The sequence below is a fragment of the Fundulus heteroclitus genome, unplaced genomic scaffold, assembly GCF_011125445.2.
Source record: "Fundulus heteroclitus isolate FHET01 unplaced genomic scaffold, MU-UCD_Fhet_4.1 scaffold_803, whole genome shotgun sequence".
NCBI lineage: Eukaryota > Metazoa > Chordata > Actinopteri > Cyprinodontiformes > Fundulidae > Fundulus > Fundulus heteroclitus.
Genome location: NW_023397256.1, coordinates 28,798 through 38,539, shown reverse-complemented (window position 1 = coordinate 38,539; position 9,742 = coordinate 28,798). Strand labels below are relative to the sequence as shown.

The 9,742-nt window shown below is 46.9% G+C and overlaps 2 protein-coding genes across 3 annotated transcripts; both read right to left on the bottom strand.

The window, feature by feature from the left end:
• Nucleotides 1-838: 838 nt before the first annotated feature.
• On the bottom strand, nt 839-5,464 carry LOC118562088. The gene is made up of 10 exons (XM_036134393.1): nt 5,461-5,464; nt 4,734-5,226; nt 4,278-4,605; nt 3,883-4,107; nt 3,749-3,806; nt 3,333-3,662; nt 3,045-3,251; nt 2,195-2,667; nt 1,602-2,107; nt 839-1,515 (listed from the first exon to the last, which is right to left on the bottom strand). Exons 1-10 carry the CDS (start codon nt 5,462-5,464, stop codon nt 876-878), a joined length of 3,264 nt encoding a protein of 1,087 aa, XP_035990286.1. The 3' UTR covers nt 839-875.
• LOC118562087 lies at nt 5,179-8,297 on the bottom strand. 2 transcript variants are annotated; one of them, XR_004930460.1, is made up of 5 exons: nt 6,131-8,297; nt 5,972-6,034; nt 5,811-5,903; nt 5,659-5,722; nt 5,179-5,271 (listed from the first exon to the last, which is right to left on the bottom strand). XR_004930460.1 is itself a non-coding variant. In XM_036134392.1 (5 exons), exons 1-4 carry the CDS (start codon nt 6,927-6,929, stop codon nt 5,715-5,717), a joined length of 963 nt encoding a protein of 320 aa, XP_035990285.1. In that variant the 5' UTR covers nt 6,930-8,297; the 3' UTR covers nt 5,190-5,271; nt 5,669-5,714. The 2 variants fall into 2 exon arrangements, 1 of the variants encoding a protein (XP_035990285.1); XM_036134392.1 differs by having other exon boundaries at nt 5,190-5,271; nt 5,669-5,722.
• Nucleotides 8,298-9,742: the final 1,445 nt, after the last annotated feature.

The following is a 9,742-nucleotide window of genomic DNA, read 5'->3' as shown; positions in this document are numbered from 1 at the left end:
CTTTTAAATTAGTAATAATATAAATCCAGGTAATGTAAATAAAATCAAAATAATATAATAAAGAGACATAATTTTTGTTTGACAATAAACATCTATATAATACTGTAAACTTGTTTTGACTGTTTAAGCCCAGTACCTTTAAATTGCAGCAGTCATAAATTCACCCAGGGGACATCAAAGTTGCTGTGATGAGCAGCCACCTGCCCTGACACCCCTGTGACCCTCAGCAGGAGCCTTTTGTTCAAAGACAAGCTGCTGTGATTGACAGCAGCTCTGGCAGAAACATTTCACACCACAGTGAAAGGCAATTAAAAGCAACACAACTAATCAGAATCTGTGAACAGCATTTATTCACAAAACAAAGTGCAAGACACAACACACTTCCATTTATAAACAATATAATATAAATACTATTATAACAGAGATAATATAATAACAGTATTCAGTAATATAAATTAAAAAACAGCAGAATACAAAAATATAAAACGTAGCTTAAAAGGTAACTTACATATATATATATTTAAATGTGCGTGTATATACATATAAATATATATATTTAAATATATATATATATATATATATATATATATATATATATATATATATAGTTATTTACATGTTATTGGTTTTGTTGGTATATATTTTGATTGATTGATTTCATTGGTGTTTATTTGTATTGTTAATAATAATAATAATAGTAATAATAATAATAATAATGTGTATTTTTAGTGTCATAATTATTATTACTATTATTATCATCATCATTACTATTATCATCATCATCATCATCATCATCATCATCATCATTATTATTATTATCATCATTATTATCATTATTATTATTATTATTATTATTATTATCATCATCATCATTATTAGGGTGGGTTTCCCGGTTTCTTCAGCTGCCGCTGTTCTACCAGCCACTGCTCCAAGGATTTGCCCCCTGAAGCACTGGGGCAGAAAGTGGCGCTGCCGAAGCGGCTGTGGCCAAACTCTTTAGTTTTTGGCTGCCCACATTTGCTGCATTTGTTAAAAGCCACTTCTCTGACATACTTTCTTTTCTGGCTCCCGGTGGCCTCCTCTTCTGCCCTGCGCCGCCTGTTCCTCTCAGTGAAGCGGGACAGAGACGCAGGGGCAGTGGGTGCAGGAGCCACCTGTGTGGCAGGTGTTAAATGAGGAGCCAGGGGAGGAGCAGCCCTGTGATGACCTGCTGCCATCACTGTCGACCCAGGGTTCAATAAAAGAAGCTGAGCTGGGACAGGAAGAGGAGCTGCTGGGGTGACGGGCTGCACGACTGTGGCACTAGCAGGTCGTCTGCCTGGCCGCAGCTTAGGAGCCTGTCCTGCTCTGTTCGGCGGGAGGGCAAACTCATGCTGGAGTCCTGATGGGGGCGACACTTTGTCCAGCTTCTCCCGCGGAGGAGGCAGCTGTGAGCTGGCCACAACGATGTGGTCCTCTGCAGCAAGGCCCTGGGTGAGGACACTGATCTCCTGCGTGCTCTCCCTTCGATTAAACCTGCAGCCGGAAAATTTTTACCATAACAATTAACTGCAATACTTTTATTTCAAATGTCCAAGTAAAAAAAAAAACATTGTGCTTACCACTGTGTCAGAGTCCTCTGGTTGAGGACAAAAAGCTGAAGTGAGGTGGCCTCCATCAGGGGGTGGCAGTCCAGCACCAGGTCGCGGATGTGGTGGTAGTCCGTGAGCACCTTGGTCCACCGAGGAAGCCGCACTCCATCCTTCTTAGTTGGGGACTTGTGCAGTGAACACAATTTAATGCACAGAGCCTCAACTAGACGACTGGTGCTGGGCCACTGAGCCGGTCCCCCTGGATGACCAATCAGGCACCTCTTGACGCTGTCCACACCCGGGGTGACGCCCGTATTCCTGGGGGCCTTAAAGCGGCCGTGGGCCAGCTTGTCTTGGTGCCTGGGCTGATAATTGATCCGCCTCTTGTCCCCTTCAGGCAGAGCGGTCCACAGACGGATGGTCTCTGTGACCTGCTGCTCGTCCAGATAGAGCGCCTGACGCAGGGACACCAGGTACTCCGCCAAGTCCTGGACCTTATCCCAGCCAGGTATGCCGTCAGGTCCGAGGACTGCAGCCTGCATGAAAGTATTAAAATACAAAATACATTACAGTATGTAACATCTCAGTGATGTTGCACTGAAGCTAACGTGTCGTCTACTCACAGGGGCCTGGTCTGCAACGCTGGACCCAGCTGATGCTGCAGGACCAGAGGCTCTAGTTGGCTGGACAGAGCGCTGCAGGGGAGGAGGTAGAGGAGGAGGCAGAGGAGGATCAGCAGGGCGCTGCACAGGAGGAGGCTGTAGAGGAGGCTGTAGAGGAGGCTGGACAGAGCGCTGCAGGGGAGACGGCCCTGGAGGAGGCAGAGGACTCTGGTTGAGGAGCTGACATGGATCTCCTCGGCTGGATGTGGACGGTGCAGAGGAAGAGGGGCTGGAGGCCTGCTGGACGCTGCTGTGTTCTGGAGCAAAGAGGACGGGCACGGTCAGGTCCTCGGGTTCTTCCTCCACAAAGCCTTCATCGCGCACCGCCTCATCATCCATCAGCTCCACCAGCCGATCCTCTTCCTCTGGGTTGTCCATTACAGTCAGCGAACGACCAGACTGACTGTAAAGGTACTCCATCCCAAGAAGCTCCCCTGTAGAAGAATGCAGAATACAGATTATTAGTCAAGAATGTGAACTAAGGAAGTATTCAAACATGCACTCCATAGTGGTGGAAAGTAAAAAGTAATAAAAGTGGAAGTAGAAAGTGATGAAACTCCAGGCTCTTTCAGTCTCTGACCTGCTTTAGACTTTGTTTATTCATCAGGAAGAATAAAAACATCTTTTACCACTAAATGTGTTGCTTTGGTTTCTGTGCTTTTAAAATGGAGGATTCCTTTTAGCGCTGCATGTCAGTGTTGGTTGGTGGAAAGACGTCAGCATCAGAAAACCATGGATGCATCTCCAGAGAAACCACTAGAACAGTTTTTTCTTCTGCCAACACGTCTGAGCTAAGGTTAATCATTCTTGCCTGTATATGACCCAGGAGGCTGGTAGCGCTCGTCCAAGGGCCTCTTGAGGATCTTGCGGCTGAGTCGGTCCATGGCCTCCCTCTCAGCGCTGCTGTAAATCCTCAGCTCACAGCTTCCTCTCACAGCTTCCTCCATGCGGTCCTGGTTCCAGCGCATCAGACCCTCCAGAAGGTAGGCCTGGAAGTGGGCGTCGCTGGCACTGGTCCCTGCAGGGGAAACCAAGAAGATGACTTTTACTCTCTGCGTTTAAAACAACAACAAAAACATTAAAAGATAAAATCAGCCACCTGGGATGAACCGATTTAGATGGAGGTGGAAGGACTCCAAGGAGGTGGAGCCACGAGCACAGCGGTAGCAGCAGAGGTCCACACCACCTTTCTTCAGTGTCCCTGTCTTCAGGTACAGAGAGAAGCCCTCTGGGTCCTGAATACAGGTGATGTCTCTCTGCTGGTCCTTCCAGACCTGCTGAATGCGCTCGTGGTCCACCAGGGGCACTCCCAGAGTGTCCCTCCCCTTCTCACTGTCCATCTCATCGACCAGGGCCTTCTCAGAGACTGGACCAACTCCCTGGGCCAGAAGCTGCCCCTGCTTGGCCAGCCTAAGAGCAGCAACATCAGCTGAAAGATGCACCTGGACAGAGTTCATGTTCTCTGTTAGACTTAGACTTTAGACAATAAATATACAAACAAGATGAAGACTTTACCTGGACAGTCGAGCCATGAATACTCCATATAGCTGATGAGCCTCAGTGGTGACTCCTGCTGCAAAACGCCGCATGAAGTGCCAGATGTCCAGGCGCACCTGAAGCTCTCTCCACTCAGCGAACATAGCCCTGACCTGTGACTGTCCGTGGGGGCTGCAGCAGTCCCGATCCACATACATTATGGCAGGAGGTGCCACTCCTGCCTCTCTGTAGCGCCTCATAAGACCAGCCGCCATGGGCCACAGTCCATGGCCCTCTGCTGCTGTTAGGACTGACACCAGAACCTGGCCATGCTCGTTGCCCACATTGGTGCACCACCCAGCTGTGTTGGCAGCTGCACCGGCCAGTTTCTTGGTAACCTATGTAAAAAAAAAAGAACAAACAGTAAAATAAACACACATACACCTGTCTATCTATCTATCTATCTATCTATCTATCTATCTATCTATCTATCTATCTATCTATCTATCTAGATAGATAGATAGATAAATAAAAGCAATTACAATCATTCACATTTGATTGTTTTTACCTTTTTGGTGGAGTCCATCTTGAGCACGGAGCCAAACACAGAGGTTATTCTGGCCTTTACCTCAGGCAGCCGTGACAGGACGTCCCTGGCGTACACAGCCAGGAGCCACTTGGGTTTAGGGAGGGCCGGGAGGGGCGGGGGGGCAGAGAACACTGGCGGCTCGACCAGACAGGAGTCAGTGAAGGGCTCACAGGCAGCAAAGTACTCCAGCGTGCGCCGGGTCCATGCTGCGCTGTGCTCCTCTTGCAGCTTCTTGTGAAGCTGCGTGACGCTGTTGCCCTGTGTTCTCTCCCGCATCAGGATGACCACTCTGTAGTCGCATGAGTACCTACGGTACAGACAGGAAAATAGCTCTGCTCAGTGTTTATTAAGGTGATGCAGGACATTTTCCACCATTTAGTTTAGTGCAGCACAAGCATATTATAGAACATTGCTGTTATCATTAATGTGTCATGCCTGTATGTCAGAAGGGCGGGGAATTTCCTGCGGTGTCCCATGTCCAGCTGTCCCAGGATGTCCTCTGACCAGGCCGGATACTTCTTCTTACACCCTTTGCACTCTAGATACTCTGTGGCCATATCATACCACCCATCTATGTCCAGCACCTTGCGCACAGTGCTGTACAGGCCAGCTGCAGTCAGCCTGTGACTATTGCAAGCTGGCTGGACACAGATGAGTGGAATGGACCACATCTTCAGAGGCATCCAGAGAAACAAAGGGCGGCAGAAGAAGAGATCAGGAGAGGCATGAGGTTGGGTGAAGGTGGTCGGAGGCTGGGGAGGGTACCACCAGAAGGTGAGCTGTGGCACCAGCTCTGGCTTCCCTGTTTTAGGGTTAGCCCTGAATAAAGCCTTCCGGATCCAGTCCTGCTGGAAAGATGGAAGATGCTCCTTCCAGTGTCCAGGAAGCTCTGCAGGGGGCTGGAACACGGGGCCAGGAGTCCACAGCGCTGGAGGAGCAAGAGCAGGAGCAGGAGGAGCAGGGCCTCTTGAGGCTGGAGTGGAAAAAGTTCAAATTAGTTTGTTGTTAAGCACAGACTGTCGCAGCCTTTCTTTTTCAGCACTGCCAGACAGCTACAAAGCTACAACGTTTAGTGCAAAGCATGATGGTTAGGAGAGAGACAATATGATGAGGAGAGGGTGAAGGTATGGAAGGAATCAGTGAAAAGCATTCTGATTTTCACCCATGCACCATTAGGTCAGATACAAGAAGAAAAGTGAGCTGGGATGAGCCAAGTGTGAAACAAAGCAACAGCAACACTAGGAGCACCTCTAACTACAACATTGTGCAGCCACTTAATCCAGGGGGGGAGCAGGGGACATGTGAGACGACAACAAGGAGCTTTTGTCGCTGATCAGGATAAAATGAAATAAACATACACCTTTAAATACCCTTTTTGCTTTGAAGAGTGAGTGTAGACTGACACTGGGATCAGTGCTAATTCTCTGTGCAATAAGATAAAAGAACATGTTGGGTCATTTAAAAATACTTATGAACACACATTACTTTGTGAAACGTTTGTGATTCACATACCTTGAGGTAGTTTTTCCTCAGCTTGCGAGGCCACAGTCACCATCTCCTGGTCGTCTTGCTCCTTAAAAAAATCCCCAGCAGCACCAACAGCGTCTGTAAAATAATAAAGTGAGCACACGTCGCCAACATCCAGTATCTGCATGTGTGATAATGATGCTCACCACAGTTAAAGAGCTGTCTGCGGGCAGCGGATGTAGATGGAGAGGGGACACGTGGCACTGGAGCTGTCAGAAGTATTTAAATTTTTATTTATTTATATATATATATATATATATTTTTAAATATGACGTATACAACATGAAAATCACCACAGTACTTACAGGGTTTGGCTGGAGAAACAATTTTTCGTGCCAACTGTGAGGGAGACAAATGCTTCCCACGTGCCAGCAGAGCGTTAACGCCGGCAGCCGTCAGGGGCCTGCTCTGAGTGGCAGCAGGTCGAGCAGCAGCAGGTGGAGCAGCAGCGGAGGAGGAGGAGGAAGGAGCTGTCACAGTGGGCAGGTGGGCTACAGCTGAAGCCTGCCTCTTCAGCACATAGTCCTTGAAAAGGGCCATGTTGGTGTTGGGCCTGGCCTTTGCTGTCTTCAGGTAGGTGACGAGAGCCTGGGCCTCCTTGCCTGGGTCCTCATACACCTCCTTCATGGACCTGCCCTTGAAGTCGCCAAACTCCACCATCAAACACCCAGAGTCACCGCTCCTCTGGGCCTCCTGGAGCAACGCCTGTTTCTTCCAATACACCTCCACAGCCTCCCCTATCTCCCTGATCTGGCAGGTGTACCTGAGAAACAGGTGTTTGCTGGCCGACAGCGGGTTGTCCCTCTCCTCCTCCCCCATGATGCTGCTGACCAGGTACACCGCGTAACCCAGGGAGTTCTCCAGCAGCCAGCGGAACCTCTGGTTCTGGTGTTTTCCAAACTGGATCTTACAATGAGCCAGAACCAGGAATTGGTCACCAGGATCCCCTCCGTTCTGCCTCACAAAGGCAGTTGCCTCGGCCAGAACCTCCTCCTTACGCCGGGCCCTCCCGGCCACCACCACCGTACTCCTATTTGCCTCCTCAGTCGGCCCCATCAGGAGTCGACCCTGAGGAGTTTTATGGAACACAGGATACGCATACATGATCTAAAAGGAGAGCAGCATAAGCACAATGTGACTGGTAGAAATATCATTTGAAATATTGCACGATCATTACTCTGGATTTTTATGTCAATTTTTACAATCAGCATTTAAAGAACTTACAAATGAGCAGCAGCATTTATTTACCATTTACTGATGCTATAAAGCATCACCAGGTATCAAAAATTGTACTATACTGCAAATAAAGCGCATTGTTTTAGGCGGGAATTAAAAAAAAAATATATTTTATAATAAACTTTTTTGCAATAAATGTATTAAAGACAAAAATAAGACTTGTTGGTGTTGTAGTAACAATATTATATCAAGTGTAATTTCCATTTGTTTTTAAAACCGCGCTATTTTAGGCGGGAATTAAGTAAAATAAAATTAGGATATATTAATAATAATTCTATCAAAAATGAATCAACACTTGTTAATATAATCGTGTTACTTGTTCGTATAATGTTGTTGCTATAATACCAGGTGTAATTTCAATTTATTTTCTTGGCGGGAGGGAGGTAGACAAAAATCAAAGAAGTCCGCACTTATGATCATTCATAAAGTGATGATCATAACTGTAATCTGAATAGCGCTAAAGCGGGGCGGCCGGCGCGCACAACCTCCGCGAAGCGCGCATTATTACAGCAGCAGCACAGCGCGATCAAGTGTGATCAAGATGCAAACGTGATCACATTCATGTAAAATATTATTATTACTGTATGAAAGTCATAACTAATCTGAATAGCGCTAAACGGGCCGGTTTTAAGTGGGGCGACCGGCGCGCACAACCTCCGCGAAGCGCGCATTATTACAGCAGCGGGTTATAACAGCAGCAGAACAGCGCGATCAAGTGTGATCAAAATGCAAACTTGATCACATTCATGTAAAATATTATTATTACTGTATGAAAAAAGCTTGACGGTCGCTGTACAAGCTAGCGACAGACACAACGGCTAAAACCGAGACGTTAACAGAAAGAGTTCGTATCAATCTGCCGTCTTTGCAGCATGCTCGGTATTTGTAATAAACAGAGAGAGAATATTCATATATATTTTAAACTTACCACTCGTCAAAGTAGTCCAGACAGTTGTCAACGTAAAGATGACTGCGGAGCGTCTTCCTCCGAGCGCTCATGAGGGATCCGGGTGCTGGAAGGCGATTGGTCAAATGTAAGCCCACCAGCGGGGGCAGGTGATTGGCCGAGCGCCGGCAGAGGGCGCGCTGCGATTGGCTGGAGTGGGCTTACTTTTGGGCTTACTTTGGGCTTACTTTGCTCGTAGATCGGGAGACAGCAAGTGCATGCAAGAGGTCGTGGGATCGAAACCCAGCGTGGGAGACTAAGAGTTTTGTATTATAATCCCCACAGTGTATATATCAAAACATGTGTGGCGATCCCATGAAGTATTTTTTTGTACCACCCGCCATTTTGAGTTACCATGGCAATGGTACAAATGACGTTTTTTCTCCCTATTTGAGGCTCATCCCAGTACAGGATTTGGACCAAACTAACAGAGTACACTCACCCAGTGATACCAAACACAACCATGTTAGCGGCTAACGGTTAGCATGTTGCTAACCGGAAGTAGCTCTAGGAAGCCTGTACAAACTTCTGCTTGACAGATTTGGTGAATTTTAGGATTTTCTCCCTTTTTAGGCACTTTTCAGTACAGGATTTCAACCAAACTAACAGAGTAACATCACCCGGTGATACTGAACACAGCCATGCTAGCGGCTAACCGTTAGCATGTTGCTAACCGGAAATAGCTTTAGGAAGGTCCTACCAACAGCTGCTTAGCCAGAGTTCTTCAACCTTTACAGACAGAGAGGGCTGTAGCTGTCAGTGAGTTTCCATGACAACGCTGCTAGCAAGAGGCTCCTAGGAGGTCCATTGACTTAACATGGCACCTTTCAACGGCCGCTGCGAGGGCTGTGAAGACCGTAGGAACCTGAAATTCGCAGTGTTACTTCCTGTTGCTATTTCTGACGGTACGGTACGCACAAAGTGGCAGGCGCCTTGCTAAATTTCTTCAGAAATTTTTCTAGTTAGGCGCCCGCCTATGCATTGAAAATGCATGGTGGAGGCCTTATGCTATGCACCTAATAAGGGTTTCTTTATTATTAGGCGCCCGCCTATGCATTGAAAATGCATGGCGGAGGCCTTATGCTATGCACCTAATAAGGGTTTCTTTATTATTAGGCGCCCACCTATGCATTGAAAATGCATGGCGGAGGCCTTATGTTATGCACCTAATAAGGATTTCTTTATTAGGCGCCCGCCTATGCATTGAAAATGCATGGCGGAGGCCTTATGCTATGCACCTAATAAGGGTTTCTTTATTATTATTAGGCGCCCGCCTATGCATTGAAAATGCATGGCGGAGGCCTTATGCTATGCACCTAATAAGGGTTTCTTTATTATTATAGTACCGTTAATGAAGCCCGAACCGTAGGGTCTACCCCCACATACTATATATCGAAACGTTGGTCTCGAGGCCGCGATCAGGGCTTTTTGTACTTGACGCCGTTTCGGCTTACGTTTGGAACAAAATTCACCAAAAACCACTTAAAATTCACCAAAAACCACTTCTTCAACACAGTTGACCTTTCAAAAATGCGCAGCTGAGCACGGCACTGGTGTTGTGGGGGAGTGGGTTAGGTGTCGGGCTGCAAAGCAGAAGATCGAAAGTTCGAATCCAAGCTGTGCCAATTTCAGGCAATTACATTTTCACCTAATATTTTATTTCCCTTTAGCTTTAAAAAACGATTTTTTCATTTAAATCATTAGCCAGATGAATTTATCCAGCATATATCTTAAA